This window comes from Clytia hemisphaerica, unplaced genomic scaffold, assembly GCF_902728285.1.
Source record: "Clytia hemisphaerica strain Z4C2 unplaced genomic scaffold, Clytia hemisphaerica genome assembly, whole genome shotgun sequence".
Lineage (NCBI taxonomy): Eukaryota > Metazoa > Cnidaria > Hydrozoa > Leptothecata > Clytiidae > Clytia > Clytia hemisphaerica.
In genome coordinates, this window is record NW_027103286.1 from 259,618 (window position 1) to 283,092 (window position 23,475).

At 37.0% G+C, this 23,475-nt stretch overlaps 2 protein-coding genes across 2 annotated transcripts; both read left to right on the plus strand.

Annotated features, from left to right (window-relative positions):
• The first annotated feature begins 4,307 nt into the window (after positions 1-4,307).
• LOC136808155 (serine-rich adhesin for platelets-like) lies at positions 4,308-6,939 on the plus strand. The gene is made up of 4 exons (XM_067064700.1): positions 4,308-4,353; positions 4,523-4,900; positions 5,112-5,294; positions 5,483-6,939. Exons 1-4 carry the CDS (start codon positions 4,308-4,310, stop codon positions 6,937-6,939), a joined length of 2,064 nt encoding a protein of 687 aa, XP_066920801.1.
• Positions 6,940-20,842: 13,903 nt separating this feature from the next.
• On the plus strand, positions 20,843-21,553 carry LOC136808176 (uncharacterized). Its single transcript, XM_067064718.1, has one exon. It carries the CDS (start codon positions 20,843-20,845, stop codon positions 21,551-21,553), a length of 711 nt encoding a protein of 236 aa, XP_066920819.1.
• The last annotated feature ends 1,922 nt before the right edge of the window (positions 21,554-23,475 follow it).

The window sequence follows — 23,475 nt, forward strand, 5'->3', positions numbered from 1 at the left end:
CACACGAATTACGCGCGATGGACAGTTTCCTGTAGCTATTAGGCTGTGCACGGTGATGAGGGGCCAGGCCTTGAGTCTGGGCAACCCGGCTGGTTGCGAAAACCCGCCGATTCTGGGTTTATTCATCGTTTAGGAAGTCGGATCCGGTACACAGTCCGGCACTTACCCGGCTGGTGGTGGACTTCCTGTCGGGTGCACATTGTTGTCTTATTTTTCTTTGTGTGATGTAGACGTGAAATAGTTAAGATAATTGAATTTGTTATCACATTTCATCTTATGTTTATATTTAGTGAGTTTTCTACTGGTTGATATTTTATATTGTTACGATATACCTTTTATAGGCTTATCTACTTTTACTAATAGAAAAATTTTTAAATTTGTAGGTACGCGCGTCTTCCTGCAACCGTTAAGGCGCGACGAAAGTATAATTTGGGGATACCTTCGGTTGGGAAATATTTTATCCCCAAAATTATTCGTATAGGAGTGGTTAGCCAATAAACAAATGCCAAAACTTAATACACTGGTTTCCCTTATCGTTCACCCACTTCTGGGCCATCCGTTCTGCCCGCAGCGTTCCAGGAGTAAAAAATAGAAAGTTAAATGGTAATTTAAGAGGTTAAGTTTTAGTTTAACTTTTATTTTGTTACGACGCCACGCCCTTTAGCGTATCTAGCTAGAGTGGTTTGGGGGCCGTCCGCCCTTAGTACGCCACCGTCGTATTTGCTCCTTTCGGTAGAATCTATAGGTGGTTTAGAGCTATGACTTCGAGCACTGATCTTCCATTCGCAAAGAAGCTCATCTTACAGTGAAGACAGAGAAAATTATTTTTTTACCTCCCTCCCTCCCTTCAATGCTTGCGAGCGTGGTTGCAGGCGGCCATCTTATACATTATAATTATTGTCAAATATGGGAAATATTTTATCCCCAAAATTATTTGTATAGGAGTGGTTAGCCAATAAACAAATGCCAAAACTTAATACACTGGTTTCCCTTATCATTCACCCACTTCTGGGCCATCCGTTCTGCCCGCAGCGTTCCAGGAGTAAAAAATAGAAAGTTAAATGCTGGTTTTTTTTCATGTGGAACAGCGTTATATAACCAAACGAAAGATGATCAGCACCAAGCCATCGCAGGAATATCTTTCTGGGTGATGTTCGATTGGCCTGAGATTGGTATCGAAGCTTATGAGAGTTATCTAACCAAAATTGCAAGAGGAATAGGACTCGAGACTGTACACTGCAAAGCCGTTAAAGGACGTGGTAAGTTTACATTTTTTTTACTTTTGAATAACCTTCCCTTTGATTTGATAAAAAACTTTTTGCATTTTCAAGATGGTCGATTTTTTTTTTAGGGAGGGGGATTGGACCGAGCAAGGGGTTGATTTGATTTTAGTAAAAATTGACTTTGTATGTATTTTTTAAACTGAATTTGAAAAATAATTTTGATATTTAAATTTTTTTTCGGAGAAGGGGATTGGGCCGAGCACGTGGTGGACTTGTTTTAGATTTTAGTAGAAATTGAATTCAGAAAGATTTTTTCAAAAGTTTGAGCTTTATTTCATAAGGTCGACATTTAAAATGTTTTTTCAAGGAAGGGGCTTTGGGGCGTGCACGATGTAAATGACTTTTTAATCTTAAAAATTGAACCTTGATAGATATTTTGAAAATATTTTTAAGAAAGGGATTGGGTCGAGCACGTGGATTATTTAATTTTTTTCTCCTTTTTTTTTAGATTTGATTTTAAGTGTCAATCTTTTTAAAAGAAAATTAATTTTGAATCTGAAAAAAAAGAAACTTATACATCTCAACCTTGGCTTTTACGGACGTTTTCAGTATTCCTGGGTTTTTTCTATTTAAGGTCGCTTTCAATTTCTTATCCTCCTTGTCACAGGCTTATCACTCGTTATCACTGCTTATCCGCCTTGTCACAGGTTTTTGAAGTGAAAGGATTTTTCGGACTTTTTTTTATTTTTTACGGACACTTTGAGATTTCTTATCCTCCTTGTCACAAGCTTATCACTCGTTATCACTGCTTATCCGCCTTGTCACAGGTTTTTGAAGTGAAAGGATTTTCCGGACGTTTTTTTTATTTTTTACGGACACTTTGAGATTTCTTATCCTCCTTGTCACAAGCTTATCACTCGTTATCACTGCTTATCCGCCTTGTCACAGGTTTTTTGAAGTGAAAGTATTTTTCGGACGTTTTTTTTATTTTTTACGGACACTTTGAGATTTCTTATCCTCCTTGTCACAAGCTTATCACTCGTTATCACTGCTTATCCGCCTTGTCACAGGTTTTTGAAGTGAAAGGATTTTCCGGACGTTTTTTTTATTTTTTACGGACACTTTGAGATTTCTTATCCTCCTTGTCACAAGCTTATCACTCGTTATCACTGCTTATCCGCCTTGTCACAGGTTTTTTGAAGTGAAAGTATTTTTCGGACGTTTTTTTTTATTTTTTACGGACACTTTGAGATTTCTTATCCTCCTTGTCACAAGCTTATCACTCGTTATCACTGCTTATCCGCCTTGTCACAGGTTTTTGAAGTGAAAGGATTTTTCGGACGTTTTTTTTATTTTTTACGGACACTTTGAGATTTCTTATCCTCCTTGTCACAAGCTTATCACTCGTTATCACTGCTTATCCGCCTTGTCACAGGTTTTTGAAGTGAAAGGATTTTTCGGACGTTTTTTTTAATTTTTTACGGACACTTTGAGATTTCTTATCCTCCTTGTCACAAGCTTATCACTCGTTATCACTGCTTATCCGCCTTGTCACAGGTTTTTGAAGTGAAAGAATTTTTCGGACGTTTTTTTTATTTTTTACGGACACTTTGAGATTTCTTATCCTCCTTGTCACAAGCTTATCACTCGTTATCACTGCTTATCCGTCTTGTCACAGGTTTTTGAAGTGAAAGGATTTTTCGGACGTTTTTTTTATTTTTTACGGATACTTTGAGATTTCTTATCCTCCTTGTCACAAGCTTATCACTCGTTATCACTGCTTATCCGCCTTGTCACAGGTTTTTGAAGTGAAAGGATTTTTCGGACGTTTTTTTTATTTTTTACGGACACTTTGAGATTTCTTATCCTCCTTGTCACAAGCTTATCACTCGTTATCACTGCTTATCCGCCTTGTCACAGGTTTTTGAAGTGAAAGGATTTTTCGGACGTTTTTTTATTTTTTACGGACACTTTGAGATTTCTTATCCTCCTTGTCACAAGCTTATCACTCGTTATCACTGCTTATCCGCCTTGTCACAGGTTTTTGAAGTGAAAGGATTTTTCGGACGTTTTTTTTATTTTTTACGGACACTTTGAGATTTCTTATCCTCCTTGTCACAAGCTTATCACTCGTTATCACTGCTTATCCGCCTTGTCACAGGTTTTTGAAGTGAAAGGATTTTTCGGACTTTTTTTTTATTTTTTACGGACACTTTGAGATTTCTTATCCTCCTTGTCATCAGCTTATCACTCGTTATCACTGCTTATCCGCCTTGTCACAGGTTTTTGAAGTGAAAGGATTTTTCGGACGTTTTTTTTATTTTTTTACGGACACCTCGACAATCTATTCTCCCCTGTATTTTTCAATGTTATTTTATGGCTTATAATTCTCTTTCAGGTGTTCGTTCTATCAATGACAGTTTCGTGGCATCACTGTACATTGTGTTAAAGGACCACAACAATGAAACGCTATTACACCACTTTGCCAAGTCTCAAATAAAGTTTGTGAAAGCTGAAGCTGAACGAGAAGGAATTAACCTGGAGACAGTCGTGATGGGGGAAGGTGTTCGCTACTCATCAAAACATCTGACATCATTGTGGCTCACCAAGTCGATGGATTCGAATGTTGCGAAAGAACTGAAGAACGCTGTCCAGTCTTGCAGAGGTTTGCTCGAAATGAAACTTGTTGACTTTACTTCTGCAGGTGAGAAATTTTCCAATTTGATTTTTGGCTTTTTTACTGACCAAAGTGTCCTGGCGTTAAGTTGTTTTTTTACACGCATTGCTTGCATCAATTTAAAGTGTCTTTCTTTTTTTTTACTTCACAGAAGAGCCAGTGGTCGCGGCTTTGAGACCAGTCAGTCGGTTTATGCAGAGTATCGAATCAGTCAAAGTGTACATGAACACTTTTCATTATGGTTTGTACGACGGTAGCGTGTACAAGAAAGTTCCACAATCGAGATTCACCTACGTCTATTGCTCGTCCGTGCACGATTTCATTCATTTCATTCTCGGAAATGGCGACGTTGCGAATACCATATCACAGCATGTTCAGCAAATTATCAGTCTTCTTTCTGTAAAAACATGCCGAATAATAAAGCCAATTTCAATCGACTACAACTTCATCGAGGTGACACCTCGACTTTCTTTTTCTGATTTGGCGAATTCTAGTGTTTTTGTGAGTCTAGCGTGTGCTTCTCGGAAGTGAATAGTCATTTTGCGTATGTTGCTGGTTTTGTTCAATTTGGTTGAAGGGGATTTAGTGATTCAAGAAAAATTCTCTATTTTTTCTCGTCCAGGTTCCCCGAGAGCATTTGTCAAGTACGCATATGACGCAAACAAGAGACCGTATCCCGAACCTTTTATCAAGGGCGTTGAAAACTCATTCGGAAACCCTGTGGTCAGGAAGCGCTTCTACAAGAAGTATTACCAGTTGCTTGTTCACAAACAGTTCCCTCACAAGGAGACGAAATTGTGTTTAGTGGGCCCTGCGGACTCGGCCAAAACCAGTTGGTTTTCTCCCTTCAAGGGCATCATTCCAGCTCGCTACATAGCTGGGGTCATGAACGACGGACGCTTCTCAGCTGCTCTAATCGACGACCAAACTCAGATTGTGATGATGGATGAGTGGACGCCAGACAGCCTCTCTTGTGAAGACGCCAAACGAGTTCTCCAGGGTGAGCGGTAATTTTCTTTTTTTGTAGTTTCCTCGTCTCTTCATCACTTTTCTTGTGGTCCTGCCCTACCTTTTTGATTCTGCGCGTTCGAGGCCTTTAATCTAGTACGTATAATTTCATTTGTCTCGTTTACTAGAGTTTACTCAAGTTTAATTTGTCTCTTTTTTTTCTTCTAATGTTTAATGGTACTTTTTCCTTCTTTGATCTTCAGGTGGCATGAACTTCCTTCCTCAAAAGCACAAGGAAGGCCTGAGAGTCAATTATAATTCAGGATTTTTCATTACCACTAACGTTTACCCAGACTTTGGCAATGAAATCGACAATGAAGCGATTCGAAAGCGGCTTGACGTGTTCCAGACATCTTCCCTTAAGCGAAAAGACCCTTCGGTCGAAGGTGAGCTAATTATTGATCATATTTACAATCGACATATCCACCAAAACATTAAAGCCTCTTTTTGCGCCTTCACAGTCAGCTAAGTAATGAAAACAAAGTATCTAATAAGGATATCATTGCTGCTTCAATAAAATTTTTATCGTCCCATTCTTTCACCGACTATATGTTCATAATTGTCGTTTTTACAGGCTGGCTCCGTATCAACTGCATGGAGGTGTTCCATTACTTGGCCGAACAGCTCAAACACGAACCAATCTTCGACACACCAACACACAGATGGAATGGTGCGGGTGCTGCCAAAGGGATGGGAGCTGTCTTCAACGATTTTGATTTCAGCCCGATGGATTTGATGTTGGCAGACGAAAACGCGGAGTTTTCTTTGAGCCAGACCCCAAGCATCCCGTCCAACAATGTCCAGACAGTAGATGCAGACGTGCCATCATCGCCCAGCAACTCCAAAGACAGTGCAACAGTCGAAGCAATTGATCACGCGATCATGGAGGCAGACCGTGTTGAAGGCGTGTTATACGAAGATCTCTCTTGGGACACGCCACTTTTCGACAACGCATCGGAAAAGTGTGACGAAGAGTACGTGCAAAAAGTGGTCGAGCTTGCATCAAACAACGAAGGATGTTGGGACGCTCTGCACATCTCTGACAAGGCAGTGTCAATGTTCCGGCGCCGAGCTCGCGTGTTCTGGGATGGCCCTGACACAGTATACGATGCGTGGCTGGTACGCAAGGGTTACGAACGACCATGGTTCGATTACCACCTCATGAATTGCTCGTTTCCAAGCTTCGATCCTGAAGCCGAACAAGAGCCCTCAACGCCACAACAGCTCCAACTACCAACAGTCTCACCACTGAAAGAATGTTTGGACCAGTCCAACGATGCAGAGCGAAACGAACAACAATCAGAGGAAATCAATTTGCCTTCAACTTCAACTGCAAACCCATCAGAGGAGGAACCATTGAAAGAGATCACGTCAAATCAGCCAACTAGAGAGGAAACCAATTCGGCTTCCACTTCAACCACAAACCAATTAGAGGAGGATCCATTGAAAGACATCACGTCATATCAGCCACCGAGAGAGGAAACCAATTCGCCTTCCACATCAACCGCAAACCAATCAGAGGAAGATCCATTGTTAGAGATCACGTCATATCAGCCACCGAGAGAGAAAACCAATTCGCCTTCCACATCAACCGCAAACCAATCAGAGGAAGATCCATTGTTAGAGATCACGTCATATCAGCCACCGAGAGAGGACCAAACCAGCGGCAACGAGAATTCCGATGCGAATTGTACTGTCAACCCTTCTCCTCCTCCTATCCCTCCACCACCTGTAGAGCAACCAGACAGAATTTCTGAAACATCAATATCTGACTTGAGTGAGCAAGAAACTACACCCTCCATCGAAAAGTCTTCTTCGCAAGGGGCAACCATACCAAGAAGAAGACTCAGTCTGAAACGGTGTTGCAATGCTGCAACTGCAACTGTCGTCACCAGTGGCAGTGAGACCGAAACAACAAAAAGACCAAGATCAAAATCGGATTCAATTGAATTCGACATCGACAGAGTTCTTCCTGAGGGTAAAGAAGTAGTCGACATATCATCTGGAGAAACATCTTCTGAAGATTTCTGAACAAAAGTTTCATTCCATTTTGTAAATCGTGTTATTTTATTATTCGAAAAAAGAAAAAGTTAACTCAAGCTTATTATCAAGTTAATTTTTCCGGTATTTCAGTTATTCTAGTACCCAATTTTCAAACTTAGAAGAATACAACGACAAAAACCTTCCTTTCATCTAACATTTTTTTATAAGCACTAGAAGTTTGAAAACTCTGAACAGTTTTACATTTCGAAAATGTTTTCTTATAAAAAACTTTATAAATTGTCTGATAAACTTTGCACCTCAGAATTAGGGGATAAGACGGATAAGCAGTGATAACGAGTGACAAGCAGGGGATAAGAGGGGATAAGATTTTCAAAGTGTCCGCGAAAAGTATGTTCAATGTCCGAAAGACTTTGCACCTCAGAATTAGGGGATAAGACGGATAAGCAGTGATAACGAGTGACAAGCAGGGGATAAGAGGGGATAAGATTTTCAAAAGTGTCCGCGAAAAGTATGTTTAATGTCCGAAAGACTTTTCACCTCAGAATTAGGGGATAAGACGGATAAGCAGTGATAACGAGTGACAAGCAGGGGATAAGAGAGGATAAGATTTTCAAAGTGTCCGCGAAAAGTATGTTCAATGTCCGAAAGACTTTGCACCTCAGAATTAGGGGATAAGACGGATAAGCAGTGATAACGAGTGACAAGCAGGGGATAAGAGGGGATAAGATTTTCAAAGTGTCCGCGAAAAGTATGTTTAATGTCCGAAGACTTTGCACCTCAGAATTAGGGGATAAGACGGATAAGCAGTGATAACGAGTGACAAGCAGGGGATAAGAGGGGATAAGATTTTCAAAGTGTCCGCGAAAAGTATGTTCAATGTCCGAAAGACTTTGCACCTCAGAATTAGGGGATAAGACGGATAAGCAGTGATAACGAGTGACAAGCAGGGGATAAGAGGGGATAAGATTTTCAAAGTGTCCGCGAAAAGTATGTTCAATGTCCGAAAGACTTTGCACCTCAGAATTAGGGGATAAGACGGATAAGCAGTGATAACGAGTGACAAGCAGGGATAAGAGGGGATAAGATTTTCAAAGTGTCCGCGAAAAGTATGTTCAATGTCCGAAAGACTTTGCACCTCAGAATTAGGGGATAAGACGGATAAGCAGTGATAACGAGTGACAAGCAGGGGATAAGAGGGGATAAGATTCTCAAAGTGTCTGCTAAAAGGATATTCAATGGTCAAATATACCTAATTCAAATATTTTTTGTTTGAAAGTACAAGTTTTCTTAAAGATATAGGGATTAGAGAGAATAAGGTTTTTAGAATTTTACCAAATGTAATTTTAGTGAAGCAAAAGGATGCAGAAAATCTTCTAACTTCACATATACCTAATTTAATTGTTTTTAAATACAATTTTTCAAATACTTTCTTAAATTTTATTTCAAAGTTACTCAATTAGCCTCCGTCTCAGAACGCGGTCAGAAAATTTTGCGGATAATTTCACAGCGAAAATGCATCCAGTGAAATGTGAGTAATGTATCATAATTCAAGTCGACTGACATAATTATACACATAATACATGTGACAAGTTCTGCCTACGGATTCTCAAGCTCGGCTATAATAAAACTATTACATGTTAGTAGCAGACCCAACTGACCAATGTTATGTAGCAGAGTTTCTACTGGAAAGATGCAGTTTGTTTTCAAGTTAAATCTTCAAAATAAAACAAACTGTATGGGTTTCTTTACTTCCAAACAACCTACCAATAGTTTTGGAACACTCCATAATAAAGGAAGATGGTTCTTCTTGTGGATTGGCTTTCTGATACCCCATATAAACACGATGTGACATGAAAGTGAAGAGACATGATTTGTTGGTTTTTGTTTGATTTGTTGACTCATATATCTCATGGCAAATGGGATAGCAAATGACTTTTCATGTATTGCTTGGCTCTACATATGACACCTCTAACATTGAACACCTCCAGAATGTTGAAAAAAGCATTTTACGAGATAAGTTTCAATTATAATTTTCTTGAAAATTTTTAATCGACAGATTTGGCTTGGCTGTTGGCGTCAGTTTTGTTTGGTTGATGTTTGGTATCGTGATCAATAAAAGCAATGAAATGCCACACAGTCACTCTATACATGATGCCTCCCAAGCCTCCAGCCATGATTGGTATCAGAATGTTGGAAAAAAACATTTTACGAGAAATTGTTGATAGAAATTATATTGACTTGTTTTTACAATTTTGGCGGTGTGGGTTTAGTTGGTTGATAATGTTTACACTGTGGGATGGTTTTCAAAAAACTGTTATATTGATTGTTGTTTGTTGGAATTGATTACCAAAAAAAAAGAGGACCTTTTTTTGATAAATACTTTATTTTTTTCATGAATCGAAAAAACCGTGTGGATAGTATGTCTTGTAGTAACCAATGCAGTATCTGTTTTCAAATTTTGAAAGCTACTGAATTGAAGCTCTGACTAGCTCTGAGCCATGTTTTATTCTTTGTTGCTATTAAAGATATATTTTTAAATTGTCGTAATGTAAATTTATGGTAAAGTTTTAGTTTTTGAGTTTAGTTTGTAGTTCATCAGTAGTATATACAGTAGTATTTTTTCAGTAATCCTTTCTTGTAAATATAGTAACATTTAACCAGACTCATTGCCCTCATTATATTCGAATTTGTATTTTTTAGGACTGATAAGTACATATTTTTAAACACCAAAACAAAGCAAGCAACATGCCAGTTCTTTCTGGACAAATATATATGTATACTTTATCGTGTGCTTTGAGTTCTATTTTAATCAACCCTCTCAACTGCTGATCTTTCAACTATCATTTAGGAGTATAGAATGGGCTTCCATAGTACCATTTTCTCTAAGTATTTTGTGCAAATTTTCAACAAAGAAGTAGACTTCTTGACTGTCCTTGTCCCTTATATGTTAAAGTTGTTCTGATGGAGGACATTGCTATTTTTGATAGCCTTCACATATCAATAAGGAGCTTTGGTGTAAATATTTTTTCTGATGAAATCATACTAATCTGGAACTATTAGGCCTTTATGAACTTTCTAGAACAATAATCTTGCTCCAATCTTGGGAAACACTGGAAAAATAGGTTAGCATTCCCTGCCATAATTTCATAGATTTCCTCTGCTTTCTGCTTGAAAACGCTGTCGTATAGCCGAAAACGAAAGTGAAACTGTGAAAACGTCCGCAAATTCGGGCTCAGTCCTCTGCCGAGACGGAGGCTAATAAATTTTCTTGCTTTTGCCCGCATCATCAATGTAGAATTTTTTCTTGAAGGGTGAAATTTATACTCTGGGTCTTTTAAGATGTTAGACCATTTTCCTTGTCCGTACTTCTTTATACCCTTTAACAGAAAGTTGTCCTCTTCAGTAGTAAAAGCATTCTTCTTGTTTCTTGGCTTTTTTTCGGAGGCCACTTGTTTCATTTCTTCCTTTTCGATTACATGAAGAACGATTTTATCTTCTTTTACATCTTTCTCCTTGGCCGATGTAACTTTAATCAACTTGTCCATACAGTCGTTCGCTTTTCTTGCAACATCTTGTGACTTTCGTTTTTGATAGTGCACCTTGGCAACGTTGGATGTGTGTTTCTGGTCGAGGCTGACAATACGTTGTTCTTCTAGCGTCAGGTTCTCAGCGCTAGCGGTTTCGATGATCTGCCTATAACGGGTTGGTGTTATATACTTTCCAATCGCTTGATACACCATTCTTCCAAATATATCTCCCAGGTTTTTTAAGCTGGTTTCCGTTTTTACAGACCAGTAAAAAATCACATTTTGAATTCAATCGTGGTCTAACATGATCTACGTAATTTTTCAATTTCGAAAGTACGTCATCAGTAAAAACAAGTGAATCAAAACCGTATTGTTCTTCAGTTTTAAAGTGTGTTTGATCAATCATTCCTGTTTTCATAGCAGTAAGAACCATCTTCACAGTAAGAAATTGAAATGTCATTGGCCTGCTACCTTTAACATTCAAAAACAACAAAGAAACTACGAAAGATGACGCGAAAGAAAGATCGTGGGCAATGTGAGCATTGATCTTTGATAAATTTACAACTTGGTTATACCTGTCCTCGTGAAAAGGTATCACTCTTTGTAAATCTGCAAGTGACGCCCAGCAATTGATACTCTCCAAATGCTCGATTGAAAGTAAAGTGTTCCACTCGACCCGCATCTTCTTTCTTAGACATTGTTTGGCACGAGAGAGAAAACTTCGCTGGTCAGAAATATCGCTATTTTGTCCGCGCGTATACCCCTGCATCTCAAAAAGTCTAGGCAATGACTCAATAACTGTAGGTAAGATATCATCCCGGGTTTGCCAAGTTTGCATTCATTCTCCAAATATCTCAGAAATCTCTCTATATATTCCGTAGATCCAACACAATATTCCATTAAAGTCAAAGTCAATTCAAAATTTTCTTCCAAATTTTCCAAACAAAATTTACAGAACTTCATTATTTTTCGGCAAATTTGAAGCGCTTGATTTGCATCTTTGCCACCCCCTCCAGCACTGCATATCCAAAATATAAAGTCTTTAGCCAGTTGACATTTGTCCGAGAAAGATGAGATGTTCCAAGTTTTATTTCTGATTACTGCTCTTTTTGAAGAATAGATTTTATCTGTGAAAACTTCATCAACATTAGGTTTACTTTCAAAATAAAAGTACCATCCGTGTTTCGTCACAACATGTTTTCTGCAACCTCTTTGACTGTGGTAGCTATCGCTGTCACAATTGGAAACAGGACAGACAAACAAGCCAGCTGCATTTGGAGTCAGCTTGAGCCGTTTAGCCTTGGGACTTGCTCCTTCAACGCCTTCCCAATCTTTCTTGCTGAAAGTTCTCTTCATCGCGTACACACGTCATTTCTCCATATTTTCAAAATAAGCATTTAAAAAGTGAACTTACCTTTTTGAGAGATCGCATCGATCCTCTCTTAAATGAACTAATTATCTAGATAATTTGACGTAATTTCAGAAAAAAGGAATTATCTCACTATTTTAATGAAGTTCCTTTTATCCTTTTAATTTCATTCTGTGAAATACCGTATTCTTTGATTAAAATGTTTTTTAAATTTAAATATACAATTAGTTCTTTTAAAAAATAGTTGAAATGACTATTAAAATGAGATCAGAGAGTTCCCAATTGGTTTGGTTCTCTTTACTCTCATTGAATCGTTGTAGAATAGGAACTATTTGTGCATATAGCACCAGCAAGGGAATACTTGTAAATGAACAAAAAGTTCCTTTCAAAACAAATTATTTAACTCATTTGTTCCCTTGATAAAAAATGAATCTTACAAATTGAAATAGAAACGACGAACTATGAGTTCCCTTGGGAATTGACTTTCGGAATATGGAGAACTTAAACTATAAACATTTTTTCTTAATGTAATAAAAACGTGTTTTGAACCAATAGTTCATTTTTTTCAATTCCCTTTTGGGATTGTAAAAAAATGATCTGTTAATAAACTGTAAAACGGACCAATCAGAGCCTTACAACACTGCTTCATGGCAAGGAACAAATAATCTTTTATGTAGATAACCATTTAACAAAAGCATTGCATTAAAAATATTTCTTTTACCACGTTTTTCTCCACAGACATCCCTAAAGACTTTTACAGCTTTATAAATCCTATATAACAATGTCTTTTGTAATAATGCCCCAACAATGACCAAAGAAATCAAATTATATACAGGTGTCACAAAGTATTGAACAGAGAAAACTGAACTGGCAGTAAAAAATGCCACACAGATGAAAAAGCTTGCACTCGCTTTACGATGACTTTCAATAATGGCTGCCGAGTGCTGTGGGGCCATTGAGAAAAGTATAATTTTGGTGTAGCTTCCTGCGCCGAAAGCTTGGAGCGTATTCAAAAACACCACAATCGATATAGTGACTTGAAGAATAATTTTGATGCGAAATCCTGATAAGATGATAATGTTTAAATAGCTCTCTAGTATTGTTGCCAACACAAATGATAAGGCGAACAGAAGAACAATGTTAACAGACGAGCCTAGTATTTAACGACTTATTGCCAACATCACTAATGATGCAAACACAACTCCAATCGTACTAGCAATGCTGATTTTAGTCATATTGAACTAAAAAAATAAGTAATGCAGTCATATTTATTAGTAGCTCCATCTGATAGTATTGACCACTTAAGAATGCTTGCGTCAAAATGATAAAAAAGACATCAATTCTTTGAATGATATCTTTAGTGGTCCATAAAACTGAAATTGTTTCATGTTCTTCACTAAAAGTTGAAGGTGTCTTTTTGCGTTGCTCCGATGATTCGTTTGTTTCTTCAAACATCTCCGACGTTGTTACGTTCTTCGTATTATTATTCGTTATGCAACCAGAGACTTCTGTTGAGAAAATATCATTTTTCATCGTCTTGTATATAGGTTCCAATGTTAAGTTAGGTAAAAACAAATAGGTTGCAACCCATATAATAGGCTACTACTGCAAGAAATAATTCAATAAAGTTGTTGGTCGTGATATGCCAGTATCCGATGTGGATATTAATACCGGTAAATAAAACGGGTTTAGAAGGTGCCAATGAGGTTACAATTAGTCCAACAATTTCATTGGTGGAGAAGATTTTGCCGAGCTCGTGTTTACCGTAAACTCTTGATAATTCACCTGTACAAATGATACAGGGGAAATGCAAGTTGAAAATTTTAAGTACAGTTCACTCTCTCTAATTCGATCTTCATGGGACAAAAAATCTTCGTCGAATTAGAGAAATATTAGATTACAGAGAGTACTTTCCAGCCGACGGGGACCAATATATTAGTTAGCCAATTAGCTCGTTTTCAAAATATTGCCATGGTAATTGATTCTAAGAGGAGTTCGTAAGAAGTGCACTCCAGATATACTAGATATGCTTGCCCGTGTTACTATTACTCGAATCGCGCGGGAGGATCTGGCCGCACGTGGTACGTGGTCGCAGTTGATCTGAAATCAGGTGCAGTTACTCCAGATTACTGGGTGAAACGTGGAACAGCATTGTTTACGAGTCTCGATGATTAATTTCAAGTTATTATTTCAACTTTATCCCATGGTTTATTTTACTTTTCTTGATATCTTTCAATAGCTATTTGTTATTCTTATTGCGACACTTCATGTCTTCAATGCCTTTAAAGGTTTAGGACCACTTATAACAAACTTTATCAAAATGAAACAAAAACAAGTTGCAATTTAATGGTCTGGGAGAAACGTACTGTTGATGTATTTTTAAAACATTTTTTTGTTTCAGAAACAGATTTGCATATGTTTTCTTTCCGTCATTTGAGGGGTGGGGGCCACTAACAACTTTTTCATCAAAGTGAAACTTTTTGCGTGTTTCAGTTTTCAAATGTTTCTATTTTGATAAAAAATGTTTCTAGTTGCCCAGACCTTAATTAATAGTTGGTCAAATGCAATAAAACTATTCTAATGGGATTCTAATCTTATACATTGACATTTGTTAAGTTTTGGCAGTTTTCCACCGGATTTCTGATTTCTCAAGAAAACAGTGCATACACGTAAGAAGACTTTTTGAGCTTTAAGCCTAAAGATGTTCTTCTTATTTTGACCATTTCGTGAGTATTTTTGATCATTTTCCCAATAGGGTGTTTTTGAGTCCAAGCCTTAAAATGTTCTTAACTTGTTCTTAACATTTTGACCATCGAAGCCTTATGTTCTTATATAGTTTGTTCTTATACAAAAAGCGTGTAGCCAATTAGAATAAAAAAAGTTCACAGGTTTTTCCAATTATTCTTACGTAAGATTATATTTTATTTCGTAGAAAGGAAATATATTTTTGCATACTATGATTTTTGTGTGATTTTTTTTTTAATTTATGACTTTATATGATTGTCTTGGTACATGTTTGCGTATATAAATCTTACTTATAATATCTTAAAACTTATTGCCCCCGCAGGAGCGTAGCGACGAGGAGGCACTCATAGTTTCACGCATAGATATTGGACTGGAATCTCGAAATTTTGTTGCGCGTTTGTTTGTTTTGTCGCCCAAGCCTCCCCGTAGTTAGTCTCTTCCGTAAATGTTCGGTTTTTTTCCGAGACGGTAGTATACATATTTTCATATTACGTTATATATGGTATTATCATTATTACATATTACAATTTTAGTTTTGATTTAGCTTTGAAAAGCTGAAGCGAGTGTTATAAATGCAAATCAAAACAGTGTATGATATAACACGAACTACAATATTACTTGTGCAAATCAAAACAAACAAAATGGCAGACTGGTTATGATGATGATGATGAGCTGATTCATTGACTAGAAAAAGTGTTTTGTATGTCAAATTTTGTTTCTTGTCTTTGAAACTGAATACTAACTACTGTAATTTAGTCAGAAGTTCACTTCAGCAATGATTTCAATTCTTTTTCCAGAATCTTTAAAGAAATTTGCTTAAGTTTTCAAATGTACATTTGATATTTTTGTTCAAACTCTAATTTATTTTTGTCTGTCATTTTATTGAAAACCTTCACGGCGATCTGTAATCGGATTTATCGGATTAAAAAAGTGCTCTTTTTTGGTCGTAAAGAAAAATTTACGATATTTAACGACATAATCCTTCTTTTATCCGATAGGGAAGATAAAAACGAATATCCAGTGAAAATTTGAGAACTTTAGCCCATCCCAATCGGGAATTAAGTTGATTCCGATTTTGAGGGATCTAAAGCGGGATGAAGCGGGATTTTGAGGGATCTAAAATTAAACTTTACAAAAATTTCTCGATTTTGAATAGTTTTTATCAAAAAAAATTTTGTTTTCAAATAGTTTTACGTATGGACATTATTGACTCAAAAAATGGGGCCGTTTAAAAAAAAGTACTGCACTTATTACAAAAATAAACTTTTGGTTTCCCCGATTTTTAAACATTACTCTAAAGATCGCCGTGCTTTATTGTTTATAGGGCCTCTTGAGCTTTAAATACCATCATATGGTCGTAACTCGAGAAAGTCCTTCTTAACTTAGTAAAACAACCGGCAAAGTACAAAAAAGATGAATGTACGCATAATGTAAAGTTGAATCCAAACGTGGTTGACTTTTTCTTTTGGTCTTCAAATAATTTACCTCACTTAGAGTGTTTTTACGTCTTTTCAGTGTGGTAAAACTTTTTCAAAAACCTGAAAAAAGTTTGTTTACTCGTTAAACTTTACATGCACACGTTTAACTTTTTCATGCAGTTGTGATAGCCTAAATAACTTACGCTCCAGTGGTTTGGTGAAATAGCTCCAAATTCTGGCTTTCTAAGTTAGGAGAGACCTTCCCGAAGGCATTTAACGGTGGTTAGACTAGGTACACAGACAGTCATAGACCTTTTTTTAATGAGGCCACCCTGTTGAATAATTATGTAGTCCAGCAAAAAAAACAATGATATAGCCATGCATAATTATTATAATATGCATGAAACAGTAATTATGCATGGCTGTATCATTGTTTTTATGCTGGACTACATAATTATTCAACAGGGTTGCCTCTTTAAAAAAAGGTCTATACAGAAACACCATAAAGGGAAAGTATATCGCTAGCTATAAACTCAAAAAGTCTAGCTTCCTGAAGGCACGTCTCTTCATTGTCTGCGCTGCGATCAGCTTGGAGAAAAGATTGCATCATGAAAAAGGACTATGCACTTGAAAAGAAATTTAGGCGCATTTTAACTTTTCTCGACTGTACGTCTGAATGAACCACAATGGCATTCCTTTACTTTTTTTTGATCAGCAACATAGAAGATTTTGCTTGAGAAGTGCAACCACAGCGTACGCTAGTGTAGCCCGGGCCTTAACTAGGATAAGTGAGTTTCTATTTCACCCAACTTAAGATGGCGCAGAACTTTTTGATAAATTTTATACGCAGTATCCTCTTGACTATTGTTTATTAGGCAAAGTAGCAATAGAGAAATGTTGAAATATAGCAGCCAATGAAAAAAAAACAAGCTATTTCTGATTGGTTACCTTATTCACTGCGTATGTCCATATATTTTGCCTACAATCTAAGATGTCTGCGACATTATTAGAAAAGGTCTATTTAGTGAATAATAATCATGACATATATCGTTATAAGAAAGAAACTAGGAGAAAAAACAAACAAACAGGAGATGTGAAAATCAGTAAGATAATGATACCATGACTTTTTAAATATATTTTTGAGAGGCTTTTCCAGCTTTTCCTTAAATTTTATTAAGTTATCAAGTTGCATGAATTCTTCAAGTATGTATTTTTTTATAATGGAATATGATTTTTTTTTTCAAGCAAACGCCTCAATCAATCAATCAATCAATCAATCAATCAATCAATCAATCAATCAATCAATCAATCAATCAATCAATCAATCAACCAATCAATCAATAATTAAATCAATCAATTATTTCTGATTATTTTTTAATGTTTAATCTTTAAAGCATTAAAGCTTTATAAGTGCATGACATGATCTTTATGTGGGGGCATTTAGTGAAAGCTATGACTAGTAATAAACTTATAAATCTAAGACCGCACTTAGACTATGGGGATATCATATACGAGACGACCATCCTGGAAAGTCGACTTTAGAAGCTTGAATCTATCCAATATAATGCTTGCCGTGCTATAACAGGCTGCTTCTAAGATTTACAGTAATGCCCGACATTGATGATATGGATGAGTTGCAAAAAAATAGTAAAATGTCCTGTCTGCAACTGTCCGCAAATTTGGCTATTTTTAGATCTACTCATCAAAGATGACATTTTGAATTTCGTAATTTTGTGTTGAGCACTGCTTTTGGAGTTTGGAAGCTTATTGGAGGGTGGCGCTTTATATCAAAGTTCCTATTTTTAGATGCAGCGCTTATAAGTTTAATGGAGGAAATGCGGTAGTGATAGAAAACTTTAGCGCTGTGCTGTGAACAGACCTCTAGAAATTTCCTTTGATTATGCTTATGCCATCGCATCATCAGTACATACAATAATGGTAAAAATCACAAATTGTCATCTAAAATGTTGAAAAATTGCTTAATTATCTACTTTTTATCTCTTTTTTATTTAGTTTTTGGACTCTAACGGATATCAGCAAGCAAGACCATATTGGAAATTGCCAAGTTTTTAGGTGAGTTGCATTCCAGAGGAAAAGGCAAGGTTCTGTGTTCAGAACAGCAATGCAACAGCTTCGCGCAACGGACGCTTTTTTTTAACGTCAAAAGAAAGGGATCAAAAAATTATTAGTTTTTTGCTGTTTAAGTCGCGAAAAAGAAGATAATCATCGCAGTTTTACATCAAGAAGACTCTCGAACAGATTCTGCATCTTCTGGTGTATTTTCCATTCTAAACGTCAACAGGAAATGGAAAAAATGAACATTTCACTCCTGATTCTTTTGTTTACATTGACTGACTCGTGTACTGCTCAACAACAACAACGAAAGTACGTACAATTTACATCAAAAAGAACTTTCTACTCAGCTCCAATTACGTATTATTCAAACCATTGCTGTTCTAATAGACTGCTACTGTGCGGAGATGTCGAAATTAACCCAGGACCCGTCCTTTGCACTTCATGCAACAAGACAGTAAGAATCAACTCCAAGCGACTCGAATGTATAACATGCAAAGAACAGCTCCACCTCAAATGCGCAAGCGCGCACATACATATAGAAAACTCCCGCATACCGTATCAATGGACCTGTTATACGTGCACATTGGTCATCCAACCGTTCTTCAACATTCGAAACTTTGAAGATCTGGACGTCTCTGCCGACCATATTCCTAACGACTTTGTCAGTCCATCAGTTGCTCTGCTGAACCAGCACCGTAAACATCTATCCGTAGCCCATCTCAACACCCAATCTATGGCATCTACCTTTACCGAATTCGAATCATACGTCTCAGAGCACCAATTCGACATCATAACAATGTCCGAGACCTGGTTGAAAGACAACAAGAACCTTTTATCGCACCTTGAAATAGATGGCTACGAAAAAGACTTTCGAAACCGAGATGCTAAACGTGGCGGTGGTGTCGGATACTACATCAAAACAGACATCAAACACAAAGCCCGTAAAGATATTGAATCCTTTGACACAACTATCGAACACCAGTGGATTGAATTGACTGGCAAGAACCGTCTCTCGAATGTCTTGATTTGCATTGTGTATCAGCCAAGCAGTAAACAAAATGAAAAACTTGAGTGGCTCAACAAATTCGAATCACTTGTTTCCCAAGCCGCAATTGTTCATCATGGTCCAATAATAATTACAGGTGACTTTAACATCGATTTACTTGTACCGTCACCAGCAAACGAAGCTTACCAGAACATACTGGGAACGCTCAATCTCAAACAACTTATAGCCCAACCAACACGAAATTCCAAAACTCTAATCGACCATGTTATCACAAACATTGACACCAAACTTATAGCGAGCGATGTTGTTTTATGTGACGAAATCTCAGACCACGATTCACCTTTTTGTATCCTCAAAATCAACAAACCTCGATATGAACCGCGGCACAAATACATTAGAGACGAACGAACTTTAGTACTCGCAGACTATATCAATGATTTTCAACAGCTACCATTAAACATTGTGTATGCTTTCGATAACACCTCAGACAAAGTCAATGCACTTAATAAACTTATCACGGAGTGCATCGATCGTCACGAACCTGTACGTAAGATCAAACTGACCCGTCCTTCGTCCCAATGGATGAAAGATCTTGATGTCCGAGATTTACAACGGCAGAAAAATGAACTACGGCTAAATTTGAAAAACAACCGCAACAATGAACAACTTGACCAACTAAGAAACGTGAGGAACAACCTCAAATCGACCATCCGAGGAGCGAAAAAGAAATTTCTCAAGAATCTCCTAGCTAACAAATCCTCAGCCGAAACATGGAAAGTCATCAAAAAATTACTACATCCCAGACAAAAACGCATGGACGTTGATCCAGACGAAATTAACAGGTTTTTCAACTCAACTGCCATGAGGACAACAGGAAGAAATGCAGGAGACCTCTCAAAATCTTTCATTGAAGAACTACCCGAACATCCAGACAGCTTCCATCTCCGTCCTGCTACGTACGATGAAGTTTCGAGAGCTATCCAGAAACTTAGATCAGATTGTTCCACCGGACCCGACAACATCCCTTCAAAATTCATCAAGCCAGTATCCCAATATCTCACATCATCTCTAACCGATGTCATCAATAATTGTATCCAATCATCGACCTTCCCAGAAGAATGGAAAACTAGTCGAATTTGCCCAGTTCCCAAAGTCACCGACCCCCAATCCTTGACAGACTACAGACCAATCAGCATCTTGCCAATCTTGTCAAAAGTCTTTGAAAGAATTATCCTCCAACAATTAACCGAGCACATCGAAGAAAAATCGATTTACCTCGAGAGTCAATCTGGTTTCAGAAAATCGCATTCAACTATAACCGTCCTACTCAAGCTGAAAAACGATATTAAAGTTGCAATGAGCAGAAGCGAAGTAACGCTATCTGTATTTGCCGATTTCTCAAAGGCTTTTGACACCGTTGACTATCGAACTTTAATAAAACAACTTAGTAACCTTGGCTTCTCTCGAAAAGTACTTTTTGATTAGAGATTATCTATCAGAACGCAAACAATACGCCCAAATCGACGATAAATCATCGAGCAAATTAGACGTACAGTTTGGCGTTCCACAGGGGAGTATACTTGGCCCGATCTTGTTCAACTTGTATGTCACCACTATAAACACCAACGGTCCGAGCACATACCTGCTATATGCCGATGATACTACGCTACTCCGACACACAAAGATCCAAGAACTGCAGAGCGCCATCGAATCGGTCCAAAATGAAATAGACAACATCAACCTTTGGTCTGAACAAAACAATCTTTGTCTAAACACAAAAAAGACAAAAATGACAATCTTTTCGACCAGACAACTTGCAAAACGCCATTCCCTCGCGGAACTCGTCACGGTTATCAAAAGCGCTGGGCAGGATATTGAACAGGTCAAAAGTTTCAAAATTCTCGGTGTTAGATTTAATGAGCATCTAGACTGGACTGAACATGTCAACCATACCATGAGATCTTGTTATGCCACGTTACGCAGCTTAAAACGATTCAAGAACACCGCATCATGGCAGCAGCGCAAGATGCTTATGGAGTCACTGGTTATCAGTAAACTGACATATGGCATCGCTTTACTATCCGATGCTACAAAAGCCCAGATTGAGCGTCTTCAGAAAGTCCAGAACGCCGCCGCTGGCTTCGTGCTCAAACGTTATGCCAGAACCAGCGACGTAATCGATCTCGAATGGTTACCAGTTTCTGAGATGGTTGATCTAACAATCGCCAAGATTGCCCATAGCGCTCTTCACAACCCCAGCTGGCCGTCATACCTCAAACTCAATAGACAACCGGATCCAGACAGAGAGCTCCGAAATGGTGATTTGGTCGCACATGACATTGAGGACACATCTCGTCTAACTGGCACCTTTGCACATGAGGCCACAAAATGCTTCAACAACTTCCCTGTTGATATCAAACAAATTGACAAAAAGGAAAGCTTTGCTGATAAATGCTGGAATTTTTATTTTGATAGGGCGCTAGCCAAATCTCTAAGCTAATTCAATTCAACCTCAAGTCACAAACTTAATCAACACAGTCGATCTAGTATCTGATACTTACGTGTAGTCTTTAGCATTTGCAGCCTAGTCTATTTTCTAAGGTCATTTATTTTCAATCACTTGCTATATATTTGGACCCACTCTTCTTGTGTTTTCTAGCCCACCAGCGATTCTAGCGTTCCCCTTTTGATATTTATTTTATGTTAATATTTATTTTATTTTATCTAAAACATTGTTCTAGCATTTTATATTCCTAAATGAGACCGAACCTATATTCCAATTTACCGCAGCCATTCCACAATTTTGCCATCACAATATCTACAAATTTAACCGAATGATTTTAGTTTTGATGTTAATTCGATGTTGCGCTATTACACGTCTAGTCTATTCTACATTCGAATTTTCTTTTTTCTTCTCAGTTTGATCTCCTATGAATATATTAAAATATTATCATATAAGTAGTTTTTCTCCCTAATATTTAATATTTACTATTTCATTGCATAACTAGGACTTTGACAACCTACACAATTCGAATGTGATTTTTTATTTATATCATCTTATCCGACAAACCTATTTTTCAGCGTCTTCTATATTAGGTTCGCCCATTGATTTACTATTTCTATACTATGTAGCCGACCAGCCACTAAGCTTCCATAAATGATTTAGCTGTCCACTTCGTGTCAGTTTGAATCGTAGAATTTTATATACATTTATATACATAACATATACATAAAATATTTCAACTTCTTGTAAGAAGAACCAATTTACTTTTGGAGATCAAGAAATTAATGATAAAAAAAAAAAAAAAAAAAAAAAATGATTAATACCCCCTCTTAGCACCATCATGGAAATAATCAAAAGTGGTACAATTAATTGATGAAAGTTTTTGCGTTCACTGATTTTCGAGTATGCTTTTCAGGCTCTGACCTGGGAAATTTTGTGCCGAAAATGGCTTAAAAAACAATAGATAGAACGGCCTCTAAATGCCTTCAATTTTGGGATTTTTACTTAAAATTGCTAATTTTGTTTTTTTTGACAGGTATGAAAGCAAAGTATAAAGGCTTTTTACGGAGAAAAAGTTGCTTGGCAAATTCCTTTTCCCCTCCTTAAGTTGTACCAGCCCTGGCTGAAGAAAAAATTCTCTCTCCCCCGTACTTCATCTTTTTCCAAAAATCTTTTGTCCCTACATCCAGGAGGAGAACACTATGAATAGTCCTGAAACTGATATAAGCAACCTTTTATTCATTGTAAAAACAAGAAAAAATAATATTTCTTTTTCCTTTTTCTTTTTTTAGACGGTGATTCCTTGAGAGCAGCATCCACTCTGAGGAGTACAACACCCAGAATACTCAAACTTATTTTTGATAAACAGCATACATGTTACAAACGGAATACTTGTTACAAACGGAATACTTGTTACAAACAGAATACTTGTTACAAACAAAATACTTGTTACAATCAGAATACCTTTTTTTTATTTATTATTATTATTAATTGTATTTCAGGCACTTCCATATATCTCAATGGCTATTCGTCCTATTTATAATAAGTAAACTAAATAAATAAATAAATTATTATGTAAAAAAAAATTAATTAATTAATTAATACTTGTTACAAACAGAATACTTGATACAAACAGAATACCTGTTATAAACAGTGTTAGAATCGGCAAAATTGGGTTATTCGAATATATTCAGCAAAAAAAACAAACTTTTTAATGATGAAATAATGCATTGATATTGAGTCTCCTTATTTTTACCTTCGTAAAATATGACATCGTTTGAAGCGTATCGTATTTCGGTAGGGAATTTAGAGGGGGAAAAGAGTTTCACAGATCATCCAGGGGAGGGAAGTAACTTTTTCAACTTTTTTCTTGCTTTCAGACTGTAAATTAATAGCCAAAAGTACCAAAATGCAATTTA

What these genes read in the sequence shown, in the direction of transcription:
- LOC136808155 (XM_067064700.1), top strand. Translation starts at nt 4,308, where the DNA reads ATGCCGAATAATAAAGCCAATTTCAATCGACTACAACTTCATCGAG. An exon ending in TCGACTACAACTTCATCGAG is followed by an intron (nt 4,354 to 4,522) that starts GTGACACCTCGA and finishes TTTCTCGTCCAG; the next exon opens with GTTCCCCGAGAGCATTTGTC. An exon ending in CGCCAAACGAGTTCTCCAGG is followed by an intron (nt 4,901 to 5,111) that starts GTGAGCGGTAAT and finishes TTTGATCTTCAG; the next exon opens with GTGGCATGAACTTCCTTCCT.
- LOC136808176 (XM_067064718.1), top strand. Translation starts at nt 20,843, where the DNA reads ATGACAATCTTTTCGACCAGACAACTTGCAAAACGCCATTCCCTCGCG.